Source organism: Podarcis bocagei (genome assembly GCF_964188305.1).
Source record: "Podarcis bocagei genome assembly, chromosome: 13".
Classification (NCBI taxonomy): domain Eukaryota; kingdom Metazoa; phylum Chordata; class Lepidosauria; order Squamata; family Lacertidae; genus Podarcis; species Podarcis bocagei.
Genome location: NC_138138.1, coordinates 2,901,668 through 2,919,964, shown reverse-complemented (window position 1 = coordinate 2,919,964; position 18,297 = coordinate 2,901,668). Strand labels below are relative to the sequence as shown.

Sequence of the window (18,297 nt, the reverse complement as noted above, 5' to 3'; positions counted from 1 at the left end):
CCTCTCTCGCCTGGTTCCGGGCGAAGCCGAGGGAGCTCGCCCCGGGGGAAGACACCCTCCGCCGCCGAGTTCGAAGTGGGACGGGAGGCCGCCGCCGCCGCCGCCGCCGCGAGAGCGACCCAGAGGAGGAGGAGGAGGAGGCCGCAAACAATCCCGTCGCCCGGCAACGGCGGCTTCGCGCGCCCCGGGAGCGGGAGGCCGAGCGGAGGAGGGAGGCGAGGCGGCCGGGAGAGGGAGAGAGCGAGGGGGTCTCGCCGGCGCCCCACTGCGCCCCACGGAGGGCGACCCCAGCGGCAGGGGGCTTCCTCAGCCGGCGAGGTGAGCGGGTTACGAAAGGGCGAATCAGCCCTGGAGGACTCGCGAGAGAAGTTCCAGCCCTCAGGCAGATGGAAATCCCCTCAGCTCCCTTGGCCTCTGAGGTGGCTTGTCGGAACAGGAACGCGTTACCGCGAGGGTGTGCCTGGATTCACACGCGCACACTCGTGTGTGTCCCCAGATACACGCTGCCGAGAGGCTTGATCTTGTCCCCACGAGAAGCTCTCGCCCCAAGACAGCTTGGCTGGCCCTGGGCTGCCCTGGCCTCGGCCGCCTCCGTGCAGGCCCAGCCCTGGGGCAGAGCGCGCGGGCTGGGCGGCGGGACGGCTGCATTTCCATAAGATCAACCAGGACCAAGTCTGGTTTCCTTAAATATACCTATTGGTCTCTTTGAGGCTTTTTGCGTCCCCTCTTCTTGGTTCTGTACAGATCCTTTCAAGGAGTTTGGATATGTAAAACTTCAACAGGATTCCTTTAAATTTACTTTTGTTTGATTACTTGTTTCAGGAAATTATACTTTTGTTGTAATTTTAGGTCCGGCTTAAGGTGAAGAAATGCTTTTCGTGAGTCTAATTTCAAGTAGAAAGTGCCCCTCCAATAATAGCAATAATATTGGTTGCCCTAGCCCCTTTCTCTCCCTCCCTGAAAGTGAGGGGGTGACCTAGCAGTGCCTTCTATAGCAATGGACAGCTCTCTGGTCCTTCACCCCTCCATTTACTAACTAGCATAGATATGCAGGGGTAGATTTGACTACAAAAACTACCACAGAAGAGATAAGGTTTATTTACACATAAGCGGTACCTTGGTTTAAGAACAGCTTAGTTTATGAACAACTTGGATTAAGAACGCCGCAAACCCTGAAGTAGGTGTTTTGGTTTGTGAACTTTGCATTGGAAGCAGAACATGTTTCACTTCCTGCTGAATGTAAATTGGGCCCCCCGCTGCTATGGGAAAGCACGCCTTGGTTTAAGAACGGACTTCCGGAACGGATTAAGTTCATAAACCGAGGGACCACTGTATATACAACCTGAGCCTACAATGGGTTAAAAGCATTAACACCTCAGAAGGTCTTGCTTCTTCCCATAATCACAGCCTTGGGTTGAAGCCAAAATAAGGCATGGCTCTGACCCCCAACTTCTGCCTGCAAGCCCAGCTCTCTCACACCCCACTCTACCTCTTGTCCTTCTCGCCGCCTGCCAAGTGAGGGAGAGGAACCCACCCATTTGCTCTCCAGCACAAAGCCCCTTCCTTTGTTATACTAACGACCATGCTCAGGCCCCAAGAAGCTGGCCTGGCTACCCCAGAAATTAGAAGGGACTCGGGCATCATCATGGCCATAGCAGTTTCAAAGATAATGCCTAAATAATGACACGTTTGACATGTTTTTCATTCACGCTGATATAAGTAAAAAAAACCTCCTTTTCCCTTGGGGTACCCAAGAGCCCATATAGAGACCTCTTTATAGGTTCCTTATTGGTAGGAGAAAATAGCAGAGGCCAACCAGAGAATATTGAGAAGTAAGGCAGCTAGTAAGCCTGATCTTTATTAAAGCTGTTGCAACAGGGTGCTCCCCCCCACACACGGGGGGGGGGGGAGCACAAGCGTGCAAGCCCTTATATAGACTTTTTAAATTGCCCACTTCAAACTCTAGACCACCCCCAGAAACATCATACATACATCACAGAAGGGGTGTCTAAAACAGAATCCTGAGTGTGTTGTTTATCTCCTGTCTGGCAAGTTACCTGATTGCATTATCTGGGTTTTGGCCACTCTTTTGTTATTAAAGTAAAGGTAAAGGTACCCCTGACCATTAGGTCCAGTCACGGACGACTCTGGGGTTGTGGCGCTCATCTCGCTTTATAGGCCGAGGGAGCCGGCATTTGTCTGCCGACAGTTTTTCTGGGTCATGTGGCCAGCATGTCTAAGCCGCTTCTGGTGAACCAGAGCAGCGCCGTTTACCTTCCCGCCTGGAGCGGTACCTATTTATCTACTTGCACTTGACATGCTTTCGAACTGCTAGGTTGGCAGGAGCTGGGACCGAACAACAGGAGCTCACCCCGTCGCGGGGATTCGAACTGCTGACCTTCTGATTGACAAGCCCTAGAACCTAGGTCACAGGCTCACACCTTGTTTATATCTTGAATGTGCCCTTAAGACAGGATTTGTGAGGACAGGATTTGTGAGGAAAGAGACAATGGAGAGGTTATCCACTTTGACGTTGCAGAGAAATATTTGAGGTCAATTTATTCAGGACCTTTTCTGTGGTGTTTCAGACATGTGGTTTATATATACAGTTATGAACATTTCACCCACATTTAAAATGGCACATTGTTAGCTATTTTAGGTCAGTATACGCTGCAATTAGGGACGCGGGTGGCGCTGTGGTCTAAACCACAAAGCCTAGGGCTTGCCGATCAGAAGGTCAGCGGTTCATATGCCACAACAGCAGCAAGAATACTTATTGCAAAATATTGGAAGACACAAGATCTACCTACTCTGGAAGAATGGCAGATGAAGGTGATGGACTACATGGAATTGGCGGAAATGAGTGGCAGAATCCGAGACCAGGGTGAAGTCGGTGGAAGAAGACTGGAAGAAATTTAAAGACTATTTACAGAAATATTGTAAAATTAATGGATGTTAGAATGATGTTAGAATGAAATTAAGTGGTTCTAGCAGCAATGTCATAAAGGTGTATGAAAAAATGGCCGGTTAATAGGTGAGAATCTAAAGCTATAAAACATTAGGTTAAAGGACTAAGACAAAAACAAAGAGGGAAAGGAATTGCTGAAGTAACCAATTGAACTGGAATACAAAAAAGGGAGGTGAGAGGAGGTCAGGGAAGCAAGGAAATGAAATGTATTTTGTATGGGTTTTTTTTCTTTTCTATATTTTCCCTTGTCTCTCTTATTTTTAACTATGTAATTTTTTGTTTCTGAAATTTTAATAAATATCATTTTAAAAACAACAACAGAAGGTCAGCTGTTCAAATCCCCGTGACGGTGTTTCCGTGGGCTTCTGTGGTTCGCCAGAAGCGGCTTGGTCATGCTGGCCACATGACCCGGAAGCTGTACGCCGGCTCCCCTGGCCAGTAAAGCAAGATGAGCACCGCAACCCCAGAGTCGTCCACGACTAGACTTAACGGTCAGGGGTCCCTTTACCTTTACGCTGCAATTCTTTTTAGTTCCCTTTTATATATTTCCTTATTCATATTATTTTAGCATCAAGGAGTAAGCGCATAAAAATATGTACAGAATCCCAAAGAGCTCAGGGAGTATCTATTCAACAGAAGACTCTAATGAAGTAAACAATGGCTGTAACAATGACACCTCAGACTCTGACACCCAACAGCTTTTGGAGAGGTATGCATGATTTTGAATATTAACTAATTTATTTCAGTATTCAAGAAACAGACAACATGACAGATGTGGTGAAATGTTCTCTCTTTATTCTTCCCAAATAGCTGTCCAGCTGTAGTAGCTTGGGGCTGGGGACTGCATGGCACAGACATTACTTTGTATGTCATGTTATTTAAGGATATTAAATCTATTACATGTATTTACTTACATATATTTAATTAAATATTTTAAATAACATTAACTATAGCACAAACACTTTAATTACAATGTGGAAATTTAATTCAGTGTGTGGCTTTCATGTTCTTGTGCCTGAGAGGTTGCACCACCCTGCTATAGATAGTGGATAAAAAAACTTGTTTTCCTTTCTAATTATTTATTTATATTTCTTATAATGTCTGTGTTAGCATCCAAGATGCCACGAAACAATGTAGAAATATCAAAAGCAATACATAGGTAAAGACAGGTAAAATTAGTCCAATAAAACAGAACCGCCTCATAATTTAGAAGCTGGGGTCATTCAATGAAGCTCATTCAGGTTCAGGACAGACAAAAATTGTGACCTGTAGATTAAATGAATTTTAAAAAGAACGAAATAAGCTTAGCCTTTCAGGGATGTACCAGCCATAGCAGCTAAATTAATCTGTGTGTATAGAAGCAGTATATTCTGAACAGCAGATGCTGAGGATGAACATCACCTTCATGCCCTGCTTAGGTTCTTCCAGAACACAAGACTTTTGGTCAAATCCACCTGGTCATTTCTTGAGCTCTAGTCTCAGTCAGTTTTATTGCACATAGCCAAAGGCTGCCGCAATGTACACAGAATTATTTGACAATTAAAAGAAAATATACTGAATTGGTAAAAAAAGACTTAAAACATTTGTATTATTAAAACATTAGGTACTCTAAACAAAACTATAAAAGTACCCCAATGTACAAATAAAAACATTAAACAATAAAATTCATAAGCTAAAATCATCACATGGTCACTAATGTTAAAAACAGTATCAATTAATACAGTGTGCAGTTTATACTCAGAGTTTGGTGACAAAGATAGACCCAAAGGGGCTTCTTGAGCTCTAACACTTTTTTCATTTTGTAGTTTGTCCCAAGGGAAAAAATCACCTTGCAGCTGCACCAACAGCCACCCTCTCTTCTCTCATAAGGGGAAAAATGTTCAGTGTCCATGCCCACCCAAGAGTAAGTTCAGTTGTAGTTATTACTCACTTATAAGGGGGCTTTTGCATTTTTTATGGTTTGTGAACCCAGATGTTGAACCAACATGTTGACAAGATTTCCTTCACTATTTCACATCCTTCAGTCCTATGTAACAAACAAAAAATACCAAAGCATAGTAAGAAAAAAATTATTCAAAATGGTCAGGTTGACTAAATTAAAGTAGTTTGTCCCTTGAAACAGTGTTCCTTTTTGCTCTTATCCTTTTATTTCGAAATAATATTTTTGGAAGCTCAAGAGCTCATTTTGTGACTCTGTTCTAAAGTCATATTGGGCCACTACAATTACATATTTTCTTGTTTTATCCAAATTTACTGCCTATTTTCATAATGCTATGGGTTTGCAGCATTTCTGTGGGGGAGTTGGTTGACATAAACTTTCATATTTTTTCTGGTGTCTAAAGAGTTTAATCTTGGGTTTTGTTTTGTTTTTCAAATCTTGATTAATGATGCTAATAAACATTAGTTCAAACAGCTTGTCAATACAATAGCATGATTGAAAATGGAGAACATTTCTTTTGAAATAATTGCATTGAGGTTACATACTGAAGAATGGATCTGTGTTGGATAAGGACAATAAATACAATTAGAATTTCACAGAAATAAGAGATTCTTCAGCTGTGGGAAAATTACATTTCTCATGCTTGGCTCCGGTTATATGTTAGCTTTGCTATATCTTTTCAATTTATAAAAAACAAATTGTAAAGTATGTTCCAGTAATTTTCATTAGTATGTCTGTAATATAAGGTGTGATCTCCTGAAAGTTAAGCACATTCAATTCCTATTGATTTCAATATACCCCCTCCCCATTTTCCTGGAAAACTGCCAGCAAGTATGGTCTTAACAAATTAACTGCATCTGCTGGATAAATATGACCAATACAGCAATTGCATAGCATGAGCTTTGTAAAGTCATTCTAACGATGTGTTGCATTGTTTAATTGTCCTCTTGTGTGTATTTTCCAGAAAGTTTCACTAGACTCATCTGTAATTTGATAGGGCTGAGCCTAATAACTCCATTTTGCTTAGTGAAAAGAGTCTGCATCACTTTATCAAGGTAAATATGAGGGGCGGGAATGTTTTCTGAATAACAAACTGAAAAAAGGCTGCAATCCTAACCCCATTTTCCCAGGAGTAAGCCCCACTGAATTTAATACGACTTATTTCTAATGGTTAGAATTGTACTGTAACACAGTACTTTCCCATGTTTTTAAGCAAGACCCACAAGTAAACCTACTCATCCTTTCAAGACCCACTAGTAAACTAACTCTACTTCCTTCACACCTGGGCCAGCACAGATGCTGCCTCTGCTCCCACCCGCTGCCTGAGATGACTGGAGATCGCCCAGCGAAGAATACACATCCCTTATTGTGCGGACCACCCAGGAACATTTAGGGACCCACATTGTGAGGTGTAACATAACATAATAACTGGAGTAACAAATTATGGTACAGCCTACAGTCAAATTTGATGTGATGTTTACCATGTGGTTCCCCCACCCCTTTCATTACTACATTACATTACTGGAGATGCTTATCAGGATCAGGAGGGTTTCAGGAGCAGGAGAGGCTTCAACCCTTTTCCACAGTCGTGATCCAGATTAGGGCCCCTACGGCTTCTGTTGCATTGGAAGGAAAAATCACGTTCTTTGTAACAAGTGGAATCCCTTCTGAGGCATGCAAAGTATCTTGCCATGTGTTAGCACCATGCCGCTGTGCCATTTTTGTACTTTGCAAGGTATTAATATTGGTGCTACATTGTACTGCACTGATGTACCAGTACAAAGGAGTAAACAATACCTGGTTCCTCAGTTTGAGTCCTCCACCTGCACAGATATCCACAGGAACGAACAATGATGCATGCTTATACTTATTTATTGAATTTATATACTGCCCTATATAAGGAGGTCTCATGGCAGTTCACAGAAAAGAGCAACATAAAAACCACAGTATATATAATCAAAATAAAAACAACAACCCAATAACACCCCCCCCAGACCCACACCAAAAAAGAACCACAATTTAAAAGAGCATCGGATTTCAATCAGATCAACCAAAGGCCTGGTTAAAAAGAAACGTTTTTGCCAGGCACCTCAAGGTGTACAATGAAGGCACCAAGTGAACTTCCCTGGGGAGAGCATTCCAGAAATGGGGAGCCACTGCAGAGAAGGCCCGTTCTCGTGTTGCCACCCTCCGGACCTCTTGAGGAGGAGGCACATGAAGAAGGGCCTCAGAAGGTGATCTCAGGGTTCGGGTAGGTTCCTATGGAAACAGGCGGTCCTTGAGGTATTGTGGTCCTGAGCCGTTTAAGGCTTTATAGGTCAAAACCAGCACTTTGAATTGGCCCGGAAACTAATTGGTAGCCAGTGCAGTTGGACCAGGATCGGTGTAAGATGCTCAAACCATCTTGCTCTGGTGAGCAACCTGACCACTGAATTCTGCACCAGCTGAAGTTTCCGAACCGTCTTCAGAGGCATAACACACTCATAACACATTTCAGTAATCTAACCTTGAGGTTACCAGAACATAATCAACAGTAGTTAGGCTATCCCTGTCCAGATAGTAGTTAGGCTATCCCTGTCCAGATAGGGGCATAGCCGCAGCTAATGGAAGGCCACTGAGGCCACCTGAGCCTCGAGGATCCAGGAGGACCCCCAAGCTACGAACCTGCTGCTTCTGAGTAAGTGTAACCCCATCAAGAGCAAGTGGTCTCCCACCCATCTGGTCTAGGGAACCACCCACTAACAGTGCCTCCATCTTATCTGGATTGAGCTTCACTTTGTTGGCTCTCATCCAGTCCATGACTGAGGCAAGACATCGGTCCAGCACTTCCACTGCCTCACCTGCAGATGTAAAGGAGAAACAGAGCTGAGTGTCATCAGCATATTGCTGACAACGTACTCCAGTCCTCCAGATAACCCCACCCAGTGGTTTCATGTAGAAGTTAAACAACATGGGGGACAGGATTGAGCCCTGCGGAACCCTACATTGAAGGTTCCACGGGGCTGAAAAGCATTCCCCAAGTCACAGCCTCTGGGAACAACCATCCAAGTAGGACTGGAACCACCGCAAAGCGGTGCCAGCCACCCCTAGTTTGGAGAGTTGCTCCAGATATATGCACTTGTGCAGGCCAATGAATGCTTTTGTGCAGAAACAGGATTCATTCAAAACAGGGGAAATGTGTTCTGCCAATTTCTCCATGAGCTTTTCTAACACTTAATTGGGGTTGAGGCAGGCTTTAAAAGTAAAAGGGAACTTCTCCAGGTTGCATCCACTAACTCTATTTCACTATCAAGCTAGATGCCTCTAAACTGTCACTATTTTGCAGGAGATTTAAGTGCATACCAGGAAATTTAGATTTGAACAGTTAAAGCACTGTCTCCTGTCTCCACATGTTCACTTTTTAAAAAAGAAGCAGGAAAGTGGTGAGGAAATACATTGACAAGCGTAGAATGAACAAATGATAAATGGAAATGTAAAAACACCCCACCAGAAAATCAGAATGAATGTTCATTGTTGTATAACCTCCCTGCAAACAAATCAAAATGAAAGCTCAATAAAGACAGGATGAGTAAGATTTCTTCAAGCAAATCGGAGTGAATGCTTAAAAAATCTGGAGGAGCCATCTTATTGAAATTAGAACCAGATTATTGGACAGTATACCTGAAAGCAGTAAACAGCATCAAGCCCATAATAGAACCAACAGCCTGGGCTTTCTGGGGTGTCTAAGTTGGAGTAGCTAACTTAGCTGTTTGTTCAAAGTTTTATATGACTAGAATGTAATGCTAGAATCATTCTCTTTGTTGTTTTGCAGGGCGAGCTCTGCTCAGAAAGTTGTGTCTTGGGTGACCCTGTTCCTACTGTTTTTTGGTGCGCTTCTTCCTATGGGGCTAAGTATACACTGAGTATGCACTGGTGTACATTATGACTAGCCATGTTTACAAGGACATAAGATTCACATAATTCAGTGGCACTTACTGTACTAGCCAACGCTGGACGTGGATGGCACTGTGGTCTAAACCACTGAGCCTCTTGGGCTTGCTGATCGGAAGGTTGGTGGTTCCAATCCCCATGATGGAGTGAGTTCCCGTTGCTCTGCCAACCTAGCAGTTCAAAAGCATGCCAGTACAAGTAGATAAATAGGTATCGCAGTGGCGGGAAGGTAAATGGCATTTCCACATGCTCTGGGTTCCGTCACAGTATTCCGTTGTGCCAGAAATGGTTTAGTCCTGCCGGCCACATGACCTGGAAAGCTGTCTGGACAAACGCCAGCTCCCTCAGCCTGAAAGCGAGATGAGCACCACAACCCCATAGTCGCCTTTGACTGGACTTAACCATCCTGGGGTCCTTCACCTTTACCTTTCACTAGCCTATGCATGTCTGTTCGCAAGTAACTCCCAGTGGGGCTTACTCACTATGAAGTGTGTTTAGGATCGCAGTTTTGTCAGCATGCTGAGGATAGTAACCTTAAATTGTTGGGCACACAGAGGACTGTGGTTACCTGTCCTTCTATGTACTAGCTATTACTCATGTGATTTAATAACATGTTTTATAGAGCAGGGAATGGAAAGTTGGAGTTACTGTGAAGTGTCTTTCTGGTCAGCATAGAATGGCACATACATGAATGAATTAACTCATCTTCTAGAGGCAGGCTAATTTTTTAAAAAAATTTAAAAATTGCTAAGACCAGCAAGAATGGGAGGTGACCTTCCTGCAACCTCCAGATATGAGCAAAGCTGCTAGCGGCAGGTAGAGGACAGCAGAGCCCTGTCTGACCTTTCCAGAGTACTGTGCAAATGCAGATTGAGAGAAGCTGCCCCCTAATCCTAGGTTTGACCTAGGTGGCGTGCATACAAGGTGGAGCTGACAGCAACAGGGTGTAAACCAGTTTTCGTCTGCTACTCCATGTGGGAGGAAAACCTAAGCCACAACCCACTGGAACATCTTCCTGCCGGAAGCTGCTTCTGCAGAAGCACATTTGTCCACTTAAGCGAAGGTGGGCAGGTGAGCCCAGGTGATTGCCCTGCATATAGATTCTAGCAGGGTGCAGGTGTGTAAAGCTGTGGTGGTGATTACACACACTAAGTGATATTGATGCCTGTTGGAGGACTCTGGGCTTTTGCCTGGTATGCAAGCATGATTCAGTCCCTGCCTGACCTGCTGATAGTGTCAAGGTACCTTCCTACTCAGGGACCCCTGTTTGAAGGAGGCAGACAAGGATTCTGATTTTCTTAAGGGCTCTGTGTAGGTCAGGTACACCCTGAGGCCCCGCCTGATGTCCAGTGTATGCCATTTCCTTCCCTCAAGGTGAATTGGGTGGAAAACAATTTGGGTGACATGATGGCCTTATTCTTATGAAAGAAAAAGTCTACTTTTGTTAAGAAGTTGAGTTATGGTGCAAGGCTACCCTGAGTAGCATGTGCAGATAGCAACTGGCTTAAGAACCCCCTTGGCTCCCTGGCTACACAAAGGGATCTGAACTCTATTCTCCACAGTCCTGACCCAGTACTCAGTTTAGTTACCTTAACTCTGGTTTCCGCTAGTGCTGATGAGAGAGCCTTTGTTCTTGCCTGGCTTCTGCATTCTTAACCCCTGAACCAGCTCCAAGTGTTTTACTTGGGAACGCAATGTGTGAAATAAAAGAAGCAGATAAAGCCATGTTATGGGTTAGCTAACCTACCCATGTAGCAGCGCTTTTTCCAGGAGGTACTCAGGGTATCAGTACCAGCACCTCTTTTTGTTGTTGTTAAAAAATGTGGCAATTACTGTAACAACTTCCTGGTTAGTGCTGGCACCTATTTTTCTAGAAAAAAATCACAGCCATGTAGGATGACATACTGAGATTGTTGCCATGTTTAATCTGCTGAGAAGGAATAGAATAATCAATCTTGTTAATACAAAGAGGGTTTTTATTACTATTATTAATAGGTGCTACCTACATGGGACTATTTGATGGAAATAAATTTCAGATTTTTGGAGAAGAATGGAGGGACTTCTCTATTTGTGATCTCATCCAGGTGATTTTTTGTTTTGCTTTGTTACAACAATCTCCCTAGGTAAAATTTGAGAAATTATAGAGCACAAATTATGTTTATGCATTATCTCAATTCAATTTGCAGCCAGAACAGATGCTGTCCTTGAAGGTTTCACAGATAGAATGTCTTATGATCTCTTTTGTGTTGAGAGTAGGATTACACCTTTTTCTAATCCTGCATCTGCTTCATAGAACCATAAAACTATAGAGTTGGAAGGGACCCTAAAGTTATCGAGTCCAACCCCCTGCTATGCAGAAATCTCAACTAAAGCATCTAGCCTACCTAAGCCAGTGAAGCAGGGCTTTTTTTAAAGCCGGAGCTCACGAGAGCTCAACTCCGGCACTTCTCAGGTGGGTGCCATTGCCATTCTAAGAGAACAAGGAAACAGTTCATGGTGAGCTCCAGCACCTCTTTCTTTCGAAAAATAGCACTGCAGTCAAGCTTTTTCTGACTTCATGCCAGTAAAAAAGGTGGCGACCCTAATTCTGGCAAAACCAAAGATTTCCAGCTTGGCTAATATTAGGGAGTCTCATCCTCAGAGCACCTTATGTTTGTGAGCATTCAGTGAGGCTTCCATTAGCTTTTTTGTGATCCGGTTTGTACTGGAAAGATCCCTGCACTAAAGGCAGATTATATGTCAGCTGCAGAACCTTCTGATTTTGAACTTTGAGGAAATACCTTAGTAAGGGGGTGAATGCAATGAGGACTATCTCCACGGCAGTGTCATGCGGTCAATGGACTAGGGGGACTAGCCTAGTTCACTAAATGTTCCTGGTAAATTAGATTATTAAAGTATTAAAGCCTTGTGTCTCCTTCCTAAAGCCCGGGAAGCTTCTGCCCAGCTTAGGTAGGGAGTAGGGCTGGGCGATACCTGGTTTTCAACATTACAATATATAACCAGTTAAACATTGAGATATTTCAATATATCACGATATCTAAAATAAGACTGGAGCTATGTAGAGGTGAACATGGTCCTGGCAACTGCTATTACTTATGGCTCTAACTCTAAAACTGATAAAATTTTACTTAACATATTGTTACAACTGTTATGTTATAGTACTACTGTACCAATAATAGTACATTTTCTCTAAAATTAAAGCTGTGGAAGTAATTAGTAGCATAGATACCAAAGGTTCCCTAAAAAATTAATTACATCACTAAACAAGAAAAAAGCAAATTCAGTGTCACACTTTTAGATACTCAAATATCGAGTATTAGTTGAATGTATACATCGCACAACACCAGTTATTTGATTGTTTGTTAATTTTCTTTTCTAAACGAGGCCAAAATAGAAAGAATGGAATGGATAAATTTTTACAGAACAAAATATAAACAAAATTTATATTTTTATTGTCAGGAAAATTTGCATTTCTTTTATAAACCAGGCCAAACTGGAAAGCATGGATAAAATTTTACAGAACAAAAACTATTAAACACAATTTATATTTTTTGCAAGGGAAATTTGCATTTTGGCGTTTTCTGGCAATAGAGATGCCCTTTGTATTTGAAGAACATTGCCAGCCGAGCTGAACACACTTTCAGATTGCACACTTGTTCTTGGAATAGCCATAAACTTTTTTGCAAGCTCCTTCAACATTGGGAAGGATGCCTAATGCACCTTCCACCCCATCCAAGAGCATTTGTAAGTGTCCAGTCTTGGCGTAGCCATCTAGGAGAAAATGGGCAGCATAAGGAGTGGGGGGGGGGAGACACCCAGAAGAGGCTCAAACGCAAAGCAGGGTGGGGTTTTTTTCTTTTACTATGAAGCAACTTGCAAGCCAACAAGCATCTCAAGAGCGTATTTCCCTCCTGTTTGCGTCAGGGGAGGGGAGAGCTGAAGACTGGCAGAGTTAACCTGAGGCTGGCAGCGTAGGCTGGGTTAGTAAGAAACCTGTGGGCTGCTTCTTCCCCAAAGAAAGGCACACACAACAAACACTGGGTGTTCCCCCCCTTTTATTCTGAAGAAACATCCGAAAACACACAGAGAGAGAGAGAGAAGCAGGGAAGGCGAATTGGGGCTCATTCACAGAGAACTGTTGGCTGGGTTAATAAAAAACGCTGTGCTTTTAGCCCGGCTGGTGGCTGCGCCCCCCACCCCGCCATCGGGAGGGGGGCAGACACACAGGCAGGTGGAGGGGGGTGGCAGAAGAGGGCCAAATGCCAAAGGAAGGGGTAGTAAAAGGGGCTCCCGAAGTCTGAAGCCAACCCCCAGCCTGGCGCCTTGAAGCAGGAGCCTGGCGGGAAGAAGTCGCTGGAGACAGGGAAGAGCTGACCGAGGTGGAGTTAGCACCCACAGGAAGAAGCATCGGTTTCCTGGTTTTTCCAGTATTGTGATTTTTTAATACCACAAAAAACACAATATGCGATAAATTGCAAGCACATTTTTAAAAAAACCGATTATCACAATTTGATGTAAAACCTGGTATCGGATGATATAGCACAGCCCTCCTGGGGAGGCATGATGCTCCAACGAGGTCCAAGAGCCCGTCTGCATCCTGTCAGAAGCCTGGCGCCTCCTTCCCAAAGCCCATGAAGCTTCTGGCCAGCTTAGGGAAGGAGGTGCAAGGCTCAGGCACGCGTGCGATGTTGCCCCCCCCCCCATCACCCTTGCAAGCTGGTGCCTCTGTGACCCTACAAAAAATTTCACTGCACACCACTGCTCTAAGGGCCAAACCAGATCAGCTAGATTAATTCAGTTAGCATATTGTTTAGTATGGCCCAGCATTTTTTCCTGCACCAAGATTTTCTGGCATGGGCTACTTAGATCTGAGCCTACCCAAAAGCCACTGGGTGTTTTGTCTTTGGCATCAGTGGCTGAATTATTTAAAAATTGGGGGGGGGGGGGTAATTAAAAAATCCAATTTAAACATGTTTACTCAGAATAAGAGTTAGTTTGCTTATATTCCACTTAGAGCTGCTTACCCCTCCAAAAGACCATTTGCTGGGACCCAAATGTTCATAGGATATTGGTGTAATGAGAAGCATGACACTCTTATTTCCATTATTTTACTTTCTTGCCTTTGTGGAATGATCTCTTTGGTGTAAGCTTGTTTCTAATTAAACTTGCTTCTTCCCCCCTTTTTTATATACAGGGTGAAACACAAGATCTGAGATCCCTAATGTAAGAACAAGTTTAAAATAATTTATGTAAATATTTGGCAAGTGCCTGTACCTTCCTTCCTTGTCCATCTGACACACCTTCCCCCTCTCTCCTGGCTCCCACCCAGGGCCTAAACAAACTCGCAGCTCACCCACAGATTGTGAGACTGCCCTCAGGCTGCCCACAGCTGTGTCCCATTTAGTCAACTGCACTCCCCATACCCAGGTCTGGAGGGACTTGGTAAGAGGGTATATTAATTATATTTTAATGGGGGGGGGGGAGGCTAACAACGAAAGAATGGCTGGTGCCGGTTTTAAAAACATGGGGCTAGCACATAGACAGCCCTAGTGGCAGAGTATTAAGCCCCATTGTTAGACAGATTAATGAAGCCTAGGAATATTAACTTTTTATTCCATTCAGCTGTATGAAGCAGCTGATTCCCCATTTTGGCCCCTTTTCAATGAAACAGACCACAGGCTGCAAAGTAAGTTTAAAATGCTTTAGTTTCTAGGTCCCAGACATGCATCTTTGCTTATGCAAGAGCAATAAAAGAATGCAGGTAACAATATTCTTAGAACTGCAGCAAAGCAGCCTCAGACATATGTACTCCAGAACATATATGCACAACTAAAGGAACAGTGCTTTGTATTACTTTCCTCCATTATTTCCCCCCAGCAAGGCAAATAACATATTGGAAAGAAAAGCACTTGAAATTACACCTCTGAAGGAGCAGGTGAATAAGTTACAATTGCGGCTTCATGATGTGAGATCTGGTATGAAGGACATTGCCCATCATGCTGTCAGTAAAGTACTGGAAGGATATACTAGCAGAGGCATTACAAGATGGGTAAGATGAAGTAATGTGATTTGTAAACAACTGTCAGACTTTTGTATCTATTTTACTCTAATCAGGAACGACCAACCTACCTGACAACTGTACCATAAGTCGGATGCTAACACTATGCCACTCCATTGCACATACGCACAACCTTTTGCCTTGTGATTTCTTGGCTTCCATCATGAAGCTGAAGAACAAGCAACATTCCAAGGGAGGGAGGCAAGAGTGTCTATAGTCAGGCACAATAACAGAAATGCCCCTGCTCCCCAATGAATAATTATAGTTTTTTGATTTCTGAAAAACTGCAGTCACAATTTAATATTATTCTTCAGGTTGCCCATTGTTTCTTTAACGTTTTCCTATTGTGGTAATGATAAATGAATTATACCTCTTATCCATTGACAGAGTATTGAAAAGATGCTTAAAAAACTAATGGAAAAGCTGGATGAAGATGACGTCCAAATGCCTGACTATGCCCTCAAATCAGCAGGTATTAGAAACAGTTGTTAAACAAACTTGCCCATGGTATTTTGGACATTTTTTGTTATTCAAACACAGGAGTCTGTCAATATCACTGTGATCATTACGATGTTAGTTCTGGTAAGCAGTTTCCACCAGTAAGATGCTGCAGTATTCTGCCCTTAAATTGGGAGGGCAAGGCCTGCTGACATTTTCCTGATTATTATTATTATGCATTACTAACAGACCGACTGGGGACATAGCCTAGACTCTCTGCATAGTCTTCTGTGACAAGCAATACTACTGTTGTGTGCCTGAAATATCAGAAGTATTATTCTACAACTGTTTAATTTTAGGTGCCAACATTGTTCAGTCCAGAACTACTAGAAGCTACCGCCATGATGGAGGAAAATACTTCTGGATGTCCTTCGTTATGCTTCCTTTTGTGAGGTCTCCAGATGTAATTCTTGAGGTAGAAATCAATTTTCAAGAAAGTATTCATGTTTTCTTATTTTGGATATTTCTTTCTGTTATGTACTGAAGTTCTCACCCTGGGCCAGCAGGGGGATACTGTAGATAGTTCAGGTCCACATATGCAAATAAGGGATCAAAAGTGACGTTCAGTGATTGGATAGTTACAGAAAATGGTTACTGTTGTGTTCTAGTGGAGCTCTATATAAGCAGGCTGGCTGAACCCTTCAGTTCAGTTCAGTTCTGTTCTGGCCTGTGAATAAACAAGAGCTATTTGAAGAATCGCTGTGTCGTCTGATATGTTCACCCACAACTTAACACTTTCTGCACTACTTTTTCCACTTATGTAACCATTTTATTCCTTTTCAGTATCTTCTGTCCAAAACCTTTGTCACTGCTTATGCCTGGCAGGCCAATGCTCTTGTAAAATCCTAAGGAGCGTTTCCTAAATTCTCTGGGATTTAGGAATGATTAATTTGAAAATTGCCTCGAGTCACAACTTTTTCAGGGTTCATCTTGCCTTTTAGTGTTCAAAACAGAAAACTGTACAGTGTGAGCTATGCAATTTTGTAGACAAGCAGAGAAATGAGTCATGAGTGCGACAGCAGGGAAGAAAAGGGACAATGGGAGCTATAAGATAAATGTCAGAGCATGAAGTCAAATAAAAGATTGATGGTAAAAGAAAATTAATGGTGGGGTGTTTTCTCTGGATATTTAATTTTTAAAGTCATGCACATATTGAACGCATGTAAATGGGGGGTTCCATGTACTGCAGAACATTGGGGTAGTGTACAGTAACATAAAAATCCATTTAGAAGCAATATAGAATGACTCAAGCACCATTTAAAGAACTGTCTAGGCCTGCTGGTATAAAAAAAGTATTCAAGAGACATTTGAAAGTCAAATGCAAGGAAGCCCAGTGAATTTCTGCTGCAGGAGTGTTCCACGGCATTGGGACAGTGATGCTTAATGTCTGACTTTTGACTGTTGGCTGGCTTTTTCAACAGTGTTTCAAATATACATGATTTCACTTAAACACACAGTGCCTTGGAACGTAACCTGAAGTAAATTGCCTGTAATGTCAATTTTAACCACATGGACCAGTTTAAATTCATTTGCTTTGGCTGAATTATAGCACCTATAACCTTAGCCACATAATACATAACCCATTCAGAATTTCTCTGCTCTCTTGCAGCCCAATTACCACCCTGGAAACTGCTGGTCTTTCCCTGGGAATCAAGGTGAAGCTGTTGTCAGGCTAGCCAAGGAAATTATTCCAAAATCTGTTACAATAGAGCATATTTCTAAGAAGGTCGCCCCAACAGGAGAGATTTCTAGTGCTCCCAAAGACTTTGCCATTTATGTAAGTCTAATATTCCAGTTTTCAGATTTGAGTTAGGGAATGAGTATTTTGCAAAGCAAATTATGAAATTATTATAACATGCAACTTGGATTTTTTCTCTTTAACATTTCTCTATAACATTTAAACAGTAGTATTTTTAATTGTATTGATAACTTAAAGAAATTAGCTGAAATAATTTCCCAATGCTTTGAACATCTTATGTGCATGCAGCTACAGTTCAGGGATCCTGAACATTCTTGTTAACCCATTAACAGCACAAGCATATGTATCAAAAGTAAATCCTAGATCTACTTACCTGGGCGTTGGTAGGCCTTACTTCTGAATAAACATGCTGTAAATGGTTTGTGCCAGTTATGGGGAACTTTTGGCCTGCCAGATGTTGCTGCTTTACAAATCACATCAGCCCTAGCAAGTGTGGCCAATATGTGGGCTGCTAGCTAGCATAGTTGTCATTGGAAACTGTGCATTTGTTTTCTGATCTAACATTTCTTGAGTGCTGATGATATGCTTTTTACTGTCCCCCCTCAAGGGACTAAAAGAGGAAGAGGAGGAGCAGGGAACTTTCCTAGGCCAGTTTCTTTATGACACTGAAGGAGATTTAATCCAAACATTCCAACTGAAGGTATGTTGAATATGATGGGAAATCGCCACAAAATTCTATTAATGCAGTTGTTAGCTAGTTGGGTAATTAATGGCCCATGTGATCTGTGTGTCTTTATGATCACCAATACCTTGTGGGTAAAAATCAGAAAAACAGAAGTTTGTTTCTGGAAGTCTGGCTATATGATTATCTTATATTTTATGTCAGGGAAAACTTAATTGATGGGTAATTTCATTCAGCTGCACCAATAGGGCAAGGATTAAAATGCTTACTTTCTTTACTTTCAGAATGAATCGTCTGAATCTATGAGTTATGTGAAGCTGAAAGTGCTGAGCAATTGGGGCCACCCAAACTACACCTGCATTTATCGCTTCCGGGTGCATGGAAATCTGCCGTACATCTAGAGGCTCTGCGAAGGGAGCCCGCTGCTGGTGTAGAAATGAAGCCAAAGCCTCACAGGGCTGAACTGAAGAGAATTTGCTGTGCTGCTTTTTCAGTTATAAAAGAAATATGCAACAACAGTTAA

General features: G+C 42.8%; 2 protein-coding genes across 5 annotated transcripts in view; one reads left to right on the top strand and one right to left on the bottom strand.

Moving 5' to 3' along the window:
- Positions 1–3,673, bottom strand: part of LOC308572472 (uncharacterized protein C7orf57) — a 21,936-nt gene extending 18,263 nt beyond the window's left edge. Inside the window, exons 1-2 of one of the 4 annotated variants that reach the window (XM_081168588.1) lie at positions 3,538–3,673; positions 11–311 (exon numbers count right to left, since the gene is read on the bottom strand). In XM_081168588.1, the coding sequence (XP_081024714.1) occupies positions 11–311; positions 3,538–3,555 (319 nt within the window). In that variant the 5' untranslated portion in view covers positions 3,556–3,673. Of the gene's footprint in view, positions 1–10; positions 312–447; positions 553–3,537 lie in introns of those variants that run through there. The other 3 variants (XM_081168591.1, XM_081168589.1, XM_081168592.1) reach the window with 3 other exon arrangements.
- SUN3 (Sad1 and UNC84 domain containing 3) lies at positions 3,537–18,297 on the top strand. Its single transcript, XM_081168595.1, has 12 exons — positions 3,537–3,677; positions 4,774–4,871; positions 5,872–5,962; positions 8,719–8,774; positions 10,833–10,921; positions 14,032–14,060; positions 14,715–14,886; positions 15,283–15,367; positions 15,693–15,808; positions 17,003–17,170; positions 17,700–17,792; positions 18,059–18,297. Exons 1-12 carry the CDS (start codon positions 3,562–3,564, stop codon positions 18,173–18,175), a joined length of 1,230 nt encoding a protein of 409 aa, XP_081024721.1. The 5' UTR covers positions 3,537–3,561; the 3' UTR covers positions 18,176–18,297.